General features: G+C 36.4%; 1 protein-coding gene across 1 annotated transcript in view; it reads right to left on the reverse strand.

Moving 5' to 3' along the window:
* Positions 1 to 485: 485 nt before the first annotated feature.
* Positions 486 to 15,410, reverse strand: part of LOC129954251 (uncharacterized) — a 31,552-nt gene continuing 16,627 nt past the window's right edge. The window contains exons 2-7 of the mRNA XM_056068033.1: positions 1,993 to 2,108; positions 1,651 to 1,936; positions 1,113 to 1,594; positions 976 to 1,054; positions 808 to 913; positions 486 to 739 (exon numbers count right to left, since the gene is read on the reverse strand). Coding sequence (XP_055924008.1) covers positions 682 to 739; positions 808 to 913; positions 976 to 1,054; positions 1,113 to 1,594; positions 1,651 to 1,936; positions 1,993 to 2,108 — 1,127 coding nt within the window. The 3' untranslated portion in view covers positions 486 to 681. The remainder of the gene's footprint in view (positions 740 to 807; positions 914 to 975; positions 1,055 to 1,112; positions 1,595 to 1,650; positions 1,937 to 1,992; positions 2,109 to 15,410) is intronic.

Below are 15,410 nucleotides of genomic sequence, written 5' to 3' on the forward strand. Positions count from 1 at the left end.
GTTACAGAACAAAATAAGTATGATTACAAACACAAAATCATGCTTCCATTTTGTCAATTCAATAAAATACCTTAACTCTCAAAATCTCTTTAAGTTGTTCTTCTAATTGACTTAAAAAATTGTGTTTAATGTTATGTACATATGTACGTACATATATTAGTATAATTATTTCATAATTTTTAAAAGCACAACTTTAATGGAACATTTTTCGTCCCTTAAGAAAAAATATTCGTGTATGTAGTTAAACAATTATTAATAAAGCAACCAAAATCTGAGTTCTTGTTTAAAATTGCAAATTGCATTATTTTTTCAAAACATATATGACGTCAGTTAATTTTTTAATTTAACTAATGTAGTAGAAAGCTTAGACCTCTTTTCAAATGTGCAGCCAAAGTAATTGAATTTTCTTGAACAGCAACCCAAGTGTAGGCTCGTTTTCGGTGTTTTTATATATGTAGTTATTTTGATATGATAATGTAACCATATTATTTTCTATAAAGTTGTATATTTGATTCAAAATATAAATATTTTACAATTAAAAGGGAAACAAAAAAGAAATTAAATAGCAATTTTTAAATCAATAAGAAAATAGTAGCTTTTGTTGTTTTCTGTTGAAACCTTAAACGGAAAGTCTTTGAAGTTGAAGGCCGTTGTTGATTTTGTATCTCATTATGTTGAATTTTAGGAGCTATATGAGTCTTTGATTCTTTTCTGTATCATCTGGTAGGCATTATAAACCCTATGGGAATAAAAAGAAACATGAATAATAAAATTCTTTTCTTTCCTTTGTATTAAATTATGTAAAACCTTTCTTTGGCAGCTTTGAAGGATTTCTTTCTGGTTTTTTTGGTGGTAGTGTTCTCTGCCACAGCACTTTGTGGTAAATCGTTCGGTGATATCATTGTAACATTATCTAGAAATGCATAAACAAAAACAGTATAATAATTTTGTTAAGTTATATATTTTATAATTTACCTGGATGGCAGAAGAATGCAATGGAATGTCGACCTCTGATTCTGAGGTGTTCTTGTTCTGGTATCACAACTCGATGTTGCTGAAAAAAGTGACAAAGTTAAAATTCAATATTTTTTCATACAAAGTATAAGTCTTACCAAAGCAGAGTATCGCTCCTGTGTCCAGATGGAAAGAATCTCTCCACAAAATATGAGAATTGCTCCCGGTAAGTGACCCACACGCTGCCACTTTTCACTGCCAGGTAACTGGACTTCAAGGCCACCTTCTGAGTCTTGAACTAGCAGGGTGAAGGTTCCATAGTCGGTGTGTGCGTTAGATCTGGTTAAATGTCCATTGAGAAACTCCTTGCTAGTGCTGGGCGTGTCAGGAACATCTTTTTTTTCTGCTTCTTTCTCTAGACTTTCTTTTCTCTTCTCCCGGGGATCATCCTCTGGCTTAAAGTCTGGCATCTCGGTAAGGCATTTCTGATATGTATACTTACATCGACCTTTTATGTGTTCATCTTTGTCATCCTCCTCTATGATGGGCGGATAGTAGAGGAGTCGTAATATCGTTTCATTGTCATTTTCTCCCGAGAGCATGTGCGAGTGTTTCTCAAGGAAGAATGTTTGTGGAATTTCTGACATTTTGACACCGAATTAGGAAAATTTAGAAGCAACGTATAATTTCGATTACCTAAAGACACTGCCAACGATTGCAATACGAATCTGGCCAATGCCTTGAATTCTGTTGCCAATGTGGATATGTGATCTGCAAATCCCGGCAATGGTTCTTCGGGAAGATTCTTACTGTTCAGTGTGCAAATATTAAAGGCGTGTCTCAGTTCTGGGGCATTGCCATCGGATTTGCGACGTAATGGCTGAACATATCCATGTTTTGTTTCTCCAGAACGGATATAGTGTTCTTTGACTTCTGTTGATAGTTCACAAAAATCGTCTAAATGGTCCCAAGCTGTTTTAAGCTGAAATATTAAATTTTAACATTGAATAAAAATATGGAAGGATTGATAACATTTACTTTTTCATCGGAAATGCCATGGTTAACTAAGAGAGCCATTCCTTTTTCGGAGAGTGCTTTCCCAAGCTGCTGAGCAACGCGATTAACAACTGATTTCACCGGGCATTCTTCTGTGCCTGCAATATCAAAAGAAAATATTATTAAATTATTTGTTATCAGTTAATAAATAATTTTAAAACATTGATATCCTAATCCTAACTGACAAAATAACCGTATCTTGTTAATCCTTCATCACATCAAATCAAACAATTTGAAATTAAGTTCTAAAGTTTTCATTCATGACTAAGTAAACAAAAAGAGAAGAAACCGGCAACAGCCGGCTTGAGATAAGGTCTTAACCCGGAAACGCAAGCGTTGTTAGACAACAAGATCCCAGTTTAATTTTAGATTGCTTTTTTGGTTTCAGAACAATTCTCATACGATTTTTAATTTAAATCATAAAAGATAATGAATATGATATGTTTATACGTTTGTTGGTTTCACACAAATTATGGTAGAATTATATTTGTATTGATTGCGAAATGCTATTTTAAAAAAGTTACACAAATGATATCAAATTTAAAACTGATTATTTTGCAAGATTTTGGTATGAAGATCTAAAGAGCATGAAATAACTGGAATAGAGATCAGAAAATGGTGGTGCAAAATCGTATCGTAGTGGTGCCCGCTGGATAGCCGAAAGGTGAACTAACGAAGAACGTTGGATCCATCGGATCCAGAGTTGTGTCACCTGAGTTACCTTCACAGGAAGTAGGAGCAAGACCAGATATCGCTCTGAAGAACCAGCTCTAACGATCTCAGTCATGCGCAGGCCTCACAAGCCGGCCATGAAAGGAAATTTTAAAGTGTGATGAAAAAACAATTTAATCGTTAAGTGTTGAAAATTGTTGACAATTCTTTAAAAAAAATGGGAACAAGGTATATAACTCAGTAACCCTTTTTGGTGTTGAGAGTAAATAAAACTCAGTCATAATTTTTGTTATATTTACAATTCAAAGTCCTAATCGGGTATTGATTTAAGAAAACTTTTCCATAAGACAATTTAGCATTGCTCTAGTCCAGAATGTTTTTTTTTCAGTCCCACAAGCAAAACAATACTTTTTAAAAGGATTAAGATGTCCTTAATTCAAATCTTGCCTTTATTTTTTTTTATCACACCACGTTTGCAAAATATGGCTTTTCAAAAATGCTAAGAACAACCAAAAACGGTTAAGTTTTTGGTTGTTTTAAGTTAAAACTTAAAAATATCTCTTAACAATAAATTGTATGATGAAAATGAAAAATACAAATATTTATAAGGAGGTTTTTGTATGAAATTTTATACTCACAGTTTAAGGCAGCTGCTTGCCGAATTTATAATTATTGAATATAAGAATGAAACAACAACAACTTGTGTGTGCTACCACCAAGTTCATAGGCTGGAGTTATAGCTATTTCACGGGGGCCAACCCGATCATCAGACTCCTTTAGTGGTGCTTAATCGCTTTTTGTTCAATTTAATTTTTGAAGAACTTTTGCCCGAGCTGGGCTTGAACAAGCGATCTAGCGTGTGAGGAGCTAGTGCATTTTTTTTTTTTTTTTTCCCAATTCATTTTTATTTATTCAATCCTTAACCTATCTTAAAGCTAGACAAAAATTCATAAAACTAGCCTAATTATCCATAACTTACAACTAACTTAATGGTCCCATACGGACACTCTAAGCTAAACTATAACACTAATTATTAATGCCTTTCGGCCTTAAGATCTATTTTACTTCAATTTAAATTTTATTTGTTTTGTTTTTATTAGAAAATTTTGAAAAAACTAATATCAATAACCTTTTTTAATTTATTTTTACTTACAAACTACTTAAAATAAGGTCCTTAAATAAAACTTAAAAACTAACTTAAACTACCTATTCTACCTATAAAGTACTTAAAACTAGAACAACCACAGCAGGAAATCTAACTATCTAACATTTTTGTTTTTCATATTTCGTTGTCTTTTTTTTTTTTTTTTTTTATTTTTATTTATTTTTTTTTTAATGTTTTGTAATGTTTTTTTTTTTTTTTTTTAATTTTTTGTTTTTTTGTTTTTTTTTTTTTAATTTTTTTTTTCGTGCCACCATGCCTATTCTACTTAAAACTAAACCCTAAAACTATAAAACAAGTATGTAAGCCGGCCAAGGCTTAAAACCCCATCCCGACTACCCAATATCAAGTGCCGATTGAAGCCACCAAAACTGGTTCTCCTGCTTCACCCTATCAGTTCGGTCCCGTTCGGACACAGCCCTACTGAACCGAAGGAGCTCTGCTCCGCCTTGTGCCATGACGTCCCGATTGTACAGGAGTCGCCTATCCACGGTTCTTCGTCTGACGTGGTAGATTAACGGGACTGCCAATCTATCCTGTATCAGACCGCATTTGTCTAAAAAGAGGAATGCCTCTGGTGGAATGAAGCCGCTCAAGCGTGCACTCTCTAAATACTCGTCGTTTGGATAGAACGCCCCGAAAATTAAATTGTTGGTCGAAGACATAGCTCTTGCAATGTGACCTCGAACGAGTTTTATCACGAAATTGTCAATTCTGTTGATTCGAGCCCCGTTGTACAGGACCTCGTTGGAATAATAATGCACATAAGAAGATTCGGCTGTTCGATATAAGCCGGTACAGCGTCGTAAACACTGCCGCTCGAACACCCGAAACTTCTCCATCTGAGAAGGGGCAACGTTGAACCACACAGGACAACCATAAACGATCATTGGCCGTATGAGGGCCATGTAGCAAATTACCTTCACTCTGGGGTCAAGCCGACTGCTAAAAAACAGCCGTTTCGTCAGAGCGAAGGCTCCTCTGGCCCTGGTCAGAGCAGCATTTATATGTCTGTCGAAATATAAATACTGATCTAACCAGATACCGAGGTACTTCACTACACTTTTGCTCGCCAATGGCTGCCCGTGAAGATCAACGATGACCATCTTGCGCCAATTCTTACACGTATCCCTCGTGGCCCTAGCCAACGGAGTCCGGAACAGAATTGTCTCTGACTTCTGGACATTTATTTTCAGTTTCCAGTCGTCGCAATATCGCTGAATCTTGTCGAAATCACGCTGCAAGAGAATTCTAATAACCTCAACCTTTCGGGCCGTTCTGTACGCAATTAGATCGTCGGCGTACGCAATTGCCTTTTTAAGACTACCTATCAGATCGCTGGTGTAAATGTTGAAGAGAATCGGCGAATTCACCGCTCCCTGTTGAAGACCATTTTTAATTGAGAACGTTGTGGTAGAAGTTACATTGCCACTTTTGACAACAAACTTTCTACCGTTAAGCATATCATAAAGTATATACAACAATGGCTTGCTAATGCCAAACCTGCTCAATTTTAGGTAAAGACCCTCTAACCATACGGTGTCAAAGGCCTTTTCCAAATCAACCAGGACAGCACCTGTGCATTGTTGTTTTGATTTATTCCATTGGATATCAGAAACGAGTTTAGACGCAGCATGAATTGTGTCATGACCCGCCTTGAACCCGAACTGTTTATCCGGAATTATTTTGTTGTCCGCAGCCCACTTAGTCAGAGCCCTATTAATGATCTTTTCGAAAACTTTGCTGATGCTCGGAAGAAGACTTATCGACCGAAGATTTGACGGGTTGGAGTTGTCCTTTCCCTTTTTCGGGAGAGGATGAACCACAGCGGTCTTCCAATGCACTGGATAATATGCATTATTCAGTGCATTGTTGAAGAGTGTGGTGTAAATGTCAATTGCTTCCGTCGGTAAATGTCTTAGTACAACGTTGGATATACCATCGACACCTGCTGACTTTTTATTTTTTATTGAGTTGAAGATGAGCTGAAGCTCAACCTTCGTCACTAACAAGGGACTTGGTCCCATTTGGTCGGCGATTATGGCATTTGCCAAGGAATCGTCATTGAACCGCATAAAACCGCGGTTCTCAGATCGCCAATGTGTGATATCATTACGGAGGTAAAAGTGATTAAGTAGGGCTCTGTTTTCCAGGTCGTGGTTGGGGCGAATGCTAACATTCACCTTGTACACTTGCTGAAAAGCAGCTCCCACCGCCTCCACTTTTTCCTTCGGATCTTCAATTATATAAAAGTCATCGTCAAGGATGGCTTCCTCTGGATCTATTTGCGTACGTCTCTGTTTTCTTCGGTTCTTTGGAGTTTCAGACTCGGAAGGTCATTGTCGTTCTTTTTTCTGAATATCTTGTTGATTTTAGGGAACATACTAGGGTCGCTCGAATTAACTGACCGGATCTTGCGGTCCCAGTACTTGTTAATTGATAGCCTGTAGTTCTCCTTAATCAACAGATTGACATTTTTTATTGACGACTTCAGTGTCCTAACCTCCAAGTCGTGTGGGTCTGTAAGTCGTCTGTACAAGTTTTTGAGTCTTGTCAGTAAGCCACTCTTGTGCTTTCGCAGTGCGTCGATTGTCGCGTTTCTGTAAGCGTCCATTTGGTCCCGTTCTCTGTACTTTGGGATTGTCCGTTCCATCGTTCGTTTTATTGTTTCGTCCATCTGTTGTAAATGTTGGTCAATTTCTGTATTTGTCAGGTTTCTGTTGTTTGGTGGGGCTATGTCACTCGAACGAAGTTCTCTCGCTAAGGCGTTGGTGAAACGAGGCCAACGCATCTTACTGTAATTGTAAGAGTGCGTTGTAACGTATTCCTCCAACTTCACGCGTTCGTTCGGAATCTGCATTACAGCCGCCAGTCCGCAGTGATCACTGTCGTACTCGACTGTCTGTAAGCAGTTTCGCGGGTGATTACCCACTTTGTCTGTAACTGTCAGTCTAGTGTCGTACAGCAAAAGATCCAGAAAGGAGCCGCTTCTTGGATACGATGGCTTTTCGGTAGCCAGCAGGTCGACGCCATATTCAACGCTGTAAAGATTCATCAAATTAAAAAGATGATTACCTCTGGGATTACTATGTTGATTTCCCCAATCTTCATGTTTTGCGTTCAAATCACCGGCCAAGATGAAATAGTTTTCTTCCAAGCTCAGTTTCAGTTCCCTAAAAAGAATCTCGAGTTCTGAAGCAAAGTAAGTAACCTGCGGAGCTCCAGCCGCATAAGCCGCAATCATATACATCCGCTTCCCTTGAGTGAGAGAGATGCATACAACGCAAACTTCTAGCGTCTTGAGCTTTCGCAATTCATTGTTGTATATGACTTTATAATTAATGCCTTTTCGTATAAAGAGAGCGACACCACCCCCTTGAGTGGAGTCGGGCCGGTCTCTTCTTACGATATTGTAATTTTTATGAGTCAATTTGTGTTTGTGGTTTAGCTTAGTTTCGCTAGCCATAAACACATCGGGACTGTAGTCTGTCAACAATTGGAACATATTGGCTCTTCGTTCAATCCTAATCAGTGAATTTACATTCACAGCTAGGACTTTAAGGCGCGTCTCCGGCAGCGCGCCCATTATGATCTAAATTGCGCCAGGCCAGGCAACAAAGAGTAGAGATGATCTACCCTTTTGCCTTGCTCCTTTATCTGACTTTGCAGTCCTGTTAGTTGACCTTGAATGCTCAACAACAAGGCTACAATGTCAGGCTGCACCTCTGGTGCCTTAGGCACAGGGGCCTTTGGGGCAACCGTTGGTGGAGCCTGTCTCGTGTTTCCACTCCCTGACACCATTTGGGCGTAAGAGAATTTGGGATCCACGAATTTTTGTGTTGGAGCCTGTCGAACTGTTCGACTTTTTTCGGCTTTTTGACTGGCCTGTTTTTGCTTCATTTGTTGGACCTTAGGGCAACCCCTATAGTTAGCCGGGTGCCCTTGGTTTCCACAAAGGACACACTTGAGCAGGGTCAAATCTTCAACCCGCTCATTCCCCAGCTTGCACTCTCCTTCTTTGTGGGTTTCTCCGCACCTCACACAACGCAACTGCATATTGCAGTTGGCATTGGCATGGCCAAACCTCTGGCAGTTAGTACATTGTAAAATGCCGTCGTGCCTTTTTAATGTATCCCATCGTGCAGTTTGATAGTCGAGAGATGTGATTTTCTTCACACTATCAAAACTGCTTTGGGGCGATAATGTTACCAAGAACATTGGCAGCCTATAACCCTCCCGCCTGGACTTCACCGTAGTGAACGGCTTGACCCCGATAAAATCGAGATCGTCCGTGGCTTTTTGACGGAGCTCAGCTAAGAGCTCCTCTGGTTCCGTGCAGGAACTTATGCCCTTCAGAAGGACCGTCTGGAATTTTTCGCTCTTAGGCGTATAGCTGAAGAACTCAGCGGTGGCCTGTTTGAGCACGCCTTTAAGTAAATTGTATTCGGCCAGTGAGAAGCACTGTACCGAATAACGCTTTTCGTTGTCATTTAAAATCTTTATTACAAATTTGCCCTTAGTGGCCGACTTACATAACTGTTTTAGGTCCTGCAGGTCAACCCGGTAGGTCCTGATTGGTGGCACCTTCTCTTTTTTGGGCTGTGGTTGTTGCTGTTGTTGTTGCTGCTTCTGCTCCTGCTTCTGCTGCTGCTGCTGCTGTTTCTGCTGCTCCTGCTGCCTTGCTTGTAGCTGTTGTTGTTGCTGCTGTTTGGCCTTGGCCGAGGTCGATGGGCCATCAGCAATTGGACCTGTCACTGCAGCTGGTTTCTTTTTATTTTGCTCCGCTCCTGTGATTTTGGGAGCGGGCTTGGGTTGTGGTTGTTTTTGCTGCTGTGGTTGATGTTGCTGTTGTTTTTGCTGCTGTTGTTTTTGGGCTGCCTCTTGCTTTCGGCGCGCCTCTTGTTTGTTTTTAAGTGCAGTGAGGAGGGGCTCTATTTCCTCCTTGAGCTTGTTGAGACTTTCCTCGAACTGGCTGATGGCTGCCTGTTTGGTTTGCAGGGCCTGCACCAGTTCGGTTTCATCTTGGAGGTCCGCCACTACCTCCAAAGCCTTCGTTGTCGGCGGGACTGGCTCTGGCTCCGATAGGATTAAATCCATATTCGGAGGCCTGAAGAGCCCCTCTCCACCTTCGGACACGTATTCAGTTTTTTCAGACTCTGCGTAGTCTGAAAACTCGCTCTCGGTGGTAACTCCTCCTTTACCACCCTCCATTTCTTTCCGCATGTCCCGCCGCTTAGCAGAGTTGGCCCTCTCCACTTTGTTTGGGCTATGCTTTTTTAATTTTCTTTTTTTGATAGTTGCTGCTGCTTCTATCCAGTGGTCTGATGTTTGACCAGATGTTGTTGCTGTTGTTTGTGGTGCTGTTACTGGCACCACCGTAATATCGCCTGATGTGTTGGCCGAGGTATCTTTCGATACCCCAGCTTTCTTCTCCTTAACCATTTGCTTCTCTTCCCAATCGATGAAATCAACAATTTCTCGATTGTGAAAAAAAGCAATAATATTTTTCGTCGACTCCGCCCGGGATTCGAACCCACGACCTTTGGATTCGTCTGCAGACGCCACCTCCACTGAGCTACCGATGAGTTTAAAAAAGTTGTGGCAACTTGCCAACTTTAGATTTACTAACACACTTGGACTTGTTTTACTTGAAACTAAGATAAAAAAAGCACTTCTTCACACTTTGAAAGTCAAATAACGACTGAGGAGCTAGTGCACTACGCACTACGCCACCGCACCCACATGAAAGTTGTAAGCCAATTACAGGTTTTTTCGTTCTATCGTACTATACTGAACCGATTAGCATTTTTCTAAGCACACACAAGTAATTGTTGTTGTTTTATTCAGTTTCTTTCTATTATCTCCTCTCTTTTTCATAAGCCAACGATTTCGATTGGATTCGTATGAGGAGGGAGATGGGGCGAAAGAGTTGACACGGGTCAAGATTTTTTAAATTTTTACAATTTTAAGGAGGTTTTTGTATGAAATTTTATACTCACAGTTTAAGGCAGCTGCTTGCCGAATTTATAATTATTGAATATAAGAATGAAACAACAACAACTTGTGTGTGCTACCACCAAGTTCATAGGCTGGAGTTATAGCTATTTCACGGATGCCAACCCGATCATCAGACTCCTTTAGTGGTGCTTAATCGCTTTTTGTTCAATTTAATTTTTGAAGAACTTTTGCCCGAGCTGGGCTTGAACAAGCGATCTAGATAAATATTTATATCTTATATATATTCTAAAGCACTTAAGGTACTTAACCTGAATTAGTTTCTGAAAATTCTCATTAGTTATGAGTTTTCATTTGAATCTATATTCGAGAAAAGTAGAATTTTATGCTTTCATTGTTTTGGAAAATACGTTTTGGACTTAAATTCTCATTTAAACTATTTGCTTAATAGACATACATACATTTAATTTAATAGACATACATATGTACTTCAAAAAAAAGATATAAAAGAATTGCTTAGACAATAGATTCTGTAAGACCAAAACTTACCACCAAACCGTTTTGCCCTTTTATATCAAAAACTAATTTAGCATAAATATTTTAACTGAATATTAAATAAGGGGATTAAAGATTTTTAAAACCATCACGGATCTAATTTTAAAAAAAGCTACTTCATAAATTTAGATAGCATCACTTGCTTTTTCGAATTTTAAAAAGTGGTATCTCAAAAGCCTGACGTGTTACATTAATTTTGAAGTCAGGACGGATTGAAATTAAGGCCACCAGAACCATTTTAAAAGTGCAGTTTTAATACCAGTAAAAAAATCTTGTCAATTTGCAGATTTAGAAAATTTTAAGCATAGCTTTTTTACATTAAAACACAAATGTTTTAATACTCGTTTTTAAACACTATTCAAAATGAGTACTTTTATTGTGAGTACCTGCACAAATTTTCCATTTTAACTGCACTTGAATTAGGTTGTTTTTTTTTTAAACGTTTTGGTAAAATTGGGGTTGTCAAGATTAACCTAAATTACGGCCATGACTCCAAGGCTACTACCTTTTAACTGGATCCTGAACATAACATTAATCAGAAATTCTACATTATTCCAATCACGCAGTAAAACTTCATCAATTTTTGCCCAATGGGTGATCCAGGGGGAAGGGGGTCACATGAGTCATAAAGTTTATTCAGTTAAGTTGTATAAGAAAAGATTTCATCGAGATTTGTTAGTAATTTAACCAAATTCACCAAAAAACGGTTTTATGTCAAAAACAACTTTGTTATTTGCTTTCACACAATTTAGAATTAGAAAAAGTAAGTACGTAATGTTTTAAATAATTGTCATAGGATCATTTCTAAACGAATGATTAAAGATTAAGCTCTTAATAAGAACCCTTAAATAAGAGTATTCCATCTTGTTTTTTTGTCTTACCCGTATTTTGTTTGTGTTACTATTAAATGCAGAACCTTTTAAGATCTTCGAATCGCTCGAAAACAGAAGTGAAAAGAGATACTAAACGTGTAATTTTTAGAGAAATTAAGTACATAAGTGTACGTTTTTCCTTAAATTTAAGAACTCTCCAGAATTTTTCAGTTCTGTTGACTCCTTTAAGATCAAAATATTTTTAAATTGTACACGCAAAACAGTAATTCTTTTAAGAATATTTTTTAGCATCAGCTCCAATTTACAATTTAGACTGATAACGTAGTAATAATAGACTCCCGAAAATTATCAAAAGAGCAAGACAATTCTTTTGTTTATTTCTCTACGAACACATTTTTCAAACTTTCTCATTTTTTGGGCTTTTCATCTATTTTTTTAACGATCTTCGCATTTTAGAAATTCCAACTAAAGCTACATTTCATTTTATAACAAATTCTGTAAAGATTCGAGGTGAAACTGTGCTAATAGATCCATTGATGATATTCCAAAGATTAAGTTTTTGTAAACAGTCCGATGAATACTTAAAGACTTATATGGAGTATTATTTGGCTCCTTTTCCATTATCATTGTTTGATGAAAATAGGATGCGAAAAAAAAAACAAATCTATACGACATATTTACAGTATCCACTGCAAATATTGATTTCCTTGACTTAGACATTATTGTACAAAGTATTGTGGCCCAAAGATTCCGATATTTCAACAATTTGCCATTTGCACAAAGTTGTACTGTAGTGTTTGATGGTTACTCTTGTTTGTAATTCACTACAAAAAGAGCAAAACAAAATCGAAGATATAGACTGAAGATATCAGTCGATATTCAATTTGATCATGTAACAGTTATAAACATCAAACAAATAGATTTTCTTTTCGACGAAAAGAATAAGTCAAAATTGATATCATTTCTGTCCACGGCACTTCTTAACCAATGCATAGAGGTGAGAAAGGCACCTGACGATGCTGACCTATTAATTATTCAAACTTCAATAGAAAAATCTGTGGAGATATAGGTGAAGATGTCGATCTGATAGTTCTACTTATGGCTTTAACACCACCAGAAAAGGAAATAATTTGCATCAAGCCAAGCCATTGTAACGTTAAAAGAAAACTTTAGTCAAGTAATGTTTTGCAAAATGAAGATTTATTCAAAGGCATTCTATTTTTGCATGGGTTCAGTGGATGTGACACCATCTCGGCATCATACACACAGATAACCATCAGCCATTCATAAATTTAATTTGTTTCAAGTTCGATTTTTCTATAAAGATTATAAACTTGTAGAAAATGTTGCTTTATATTTGAAAAATAAACCATATTTTTTATTTAATAAGCTTCAATTTTGTAGAAAATCATTTTTATTGATACGACAAATAGTTTTCAAGATAAACCCGAAAAAAACGTATGTTTCTCTTCACTGCCGCTAGAGTTATTTTATAAACTATAGGAGATACGGCAAAATTTAAAAAAGTTTTTTTCTTATAAAATTTAATGAGCTTTAATTTTGTGGAACAACATTTTTTGATACTACAAAAATTTTTGGGGATAAACGTAAAAAACTGAAACAAACTACATGTTTCTCTTTACTGCCGCTAGAGCTCGCGTCAGATTCTTAGAGACTTTTTTTGGGTTATCACCAGGCATCCCTTAGTAAGTGTACCAAGTTTCAAAACTATTGGACTTTTTTTGAGGTGAAAACCTTTATTAACTGGACTATTGAGTGTAAAAGCGGGTCTAAATACACAAAAACATCAGCTTTGGGGGAAAATCAAGAAAACCAAAAATTTGTCAACCAAGTAGAACTATGTCCCTTGGAAAGTCCCGTCAGAAGCGTGTGTCGCCTAAACCTCCCATTGTTATCCCAATGGCTAATGTAGATTCTACGTCCGCAAAAGAAATAAATATTATGCATTGTCTCATAACTTCAAATGAAACTTGAAGCACTTCTTGATTGCAACCCTCTTAACATAAAATACATATACTTTTTGTCTCACTTGATTAGAAATATTCTACAATCTCAAATAGTTTGCACAAATATGTAATATAAGTATAAAAGAGATAAAGTATATATTATGTATGCATGTATATAAGAATAACAAACATTTCTTTCATTAGTTTATTTCAGTTGAATGATTATAAACATTAATAATAAATGCACATAATGCTAATCAACCAATTAATTTACATAAAGAGCTTAGTAAATCGGCTTTTGTTTATTAAAAAATAATAAAAATGAAAAACTACAACACTCAAATAGTTTATGTTGGTTTTTATAAAAGAGTTTTGAATGATCATCATATTCAAATGGTTTATTGCATTAACATAGTATAAATTATAATAAAGAATAATATAATAGTCTGAATTATTAAAGCTACTGCACATGATTAAAATAAAAGCATTTCGAATCTTCCAATGTCTTGAAGCAATTGAAAAAGTATCATAGGTTTTAGCTTTTGTTTTGAAAGCTAAAGTGAAATTTTTACAGAAAAAGAAAAAACAACTCTTATTTAATTTAGACACTTATATTTAAATTGCATTTTGCATCAAGTTTTAAAAATAAATACTTTATGTGTGTTCATTGAAAACTCGAGAAGATTGCAAGATGTATACATAAACCTAAAACCTAAAAAGCAACGCTGTCGCGCAGACTGTAATATATTGTATTTTTTCCTAGCAGGCGTTTTTCGACTCATTCCTGCTGAGTTGGTGTTTTTTAGCGGAAGTGATAGATAGTTTTCCCAGTGACGTAAACATTCAAGTGTGATAGCTGGACGAACTTGAACGATTGTTTTCAATGAGCTCTGTCCAGAAGTGCAGACTGTCGCTGTCGCTGTTGCTTTGCGTATACAAAGAGTATAATAGAATTATATGGATGATCAATTATGACAAAAATATAAATATTTTTTTAATTGATTGCAAATGATTATCATCGATAAATAGCTACTTAATGTCAACTCCGTGATCTGTTTGGATGCGATAGAGTCATTCCAAATAAAGGGACGTTTTTTGTTTTGTTCACATTAAAAACAAAGTATTATAAACGGGTAAGTAAACAATATTAAATTAAATGCGTATAAACAATTTGTCAAAACCAATTCGCAATATATGTATGGTACACCATTGTATAACGAGACAAGCCAACGCGACGTAGACCGCATTAAAGTGAATTCGTCTTTTGCATGCTTAAATTTTGCTTTAAAAATGATTTATCGCTTCTTTTTTTTCTGATACGACGCGACGTAGCAATCTGATATGGAATTGACGCGACATGTGTGTAATCACACATCTAAAGCTGATATCAATGGAGCTGAAAGTTTTTAATATTATTTCATATACAACTTTTTATATTATAGGCATGTGCTTGTGGTTTCCGCTTCGTTCTTCGTATCTGGTTCTGGTGCTGTAACGCAATATGAATAAAAACAACAACACAATAATTAGTCTGCTATGGAAATCAAAACAGCCGGATTAGTGTTCGATAATAAGATTATGGAACCCATTACAGCGCCACCCAAAAAATGCTGAATTTGATTAGTGTTTTTTAAACTGACCTTGGATAGTTTGGGTTTGTTTGTATATCAATTCTGACGGTTCATACAGCAATTTTTCATTGGTTACAGCTACAGCTGTAGAAGGGTTTCGACTACTTAAACTAATGCGAACGTACGTAAACTAATGTGAACTATTCACTTCAGTTTTGACAAGCATCTAACAATAGCGTATGAGTTTCCTGAAGTTTTTTGAGAAGTTAATTGTATCATATTTGTAAAACGCATAAATCACTGACGCAAAATTTTAAACGATATAGTAAATTGTTTAATCCATTTTTAACAATTTACTAGGCTAAAATGGGAATTTAATTAATTTTAAGCGATTTTAACATATTACCATCTCTTAATAATTTGCTAAAGTTAAAACCACGAATTTGCTGCTTTAACTTTTAGCAATTTGCCTTCTGTACATTTATTCTTATAAGATCAGTTAATGGAATCGCCCAGTCAACAGTTCGGAATTCCAATTAATAGGTCCGTTCAAGCGTATTTGCTTTGTTTATTTTCATGAACTTTGTAGACATGTTTGAATGCTACTTATTTAAAAAAAAAAAAGGCAATCAGCAATAAACGAAAAGAAAGGTTTAAAATTTTATACTCTCTCAATAAATTGCTA

Source organism: Eupeodes corollae, chromosome 1 (genome assembly GCF_945859685.1).
Source record: "Eupeodes corollae chromosome 1, idEupCoro1.1, whole genome shotgun sequence".
Lineage (NCBI taxonomy): Eukaryota > Metazoa > Arthropoda > Insecta > Diptera > Syrphidae > Eupeodes > Eupeodes corollae.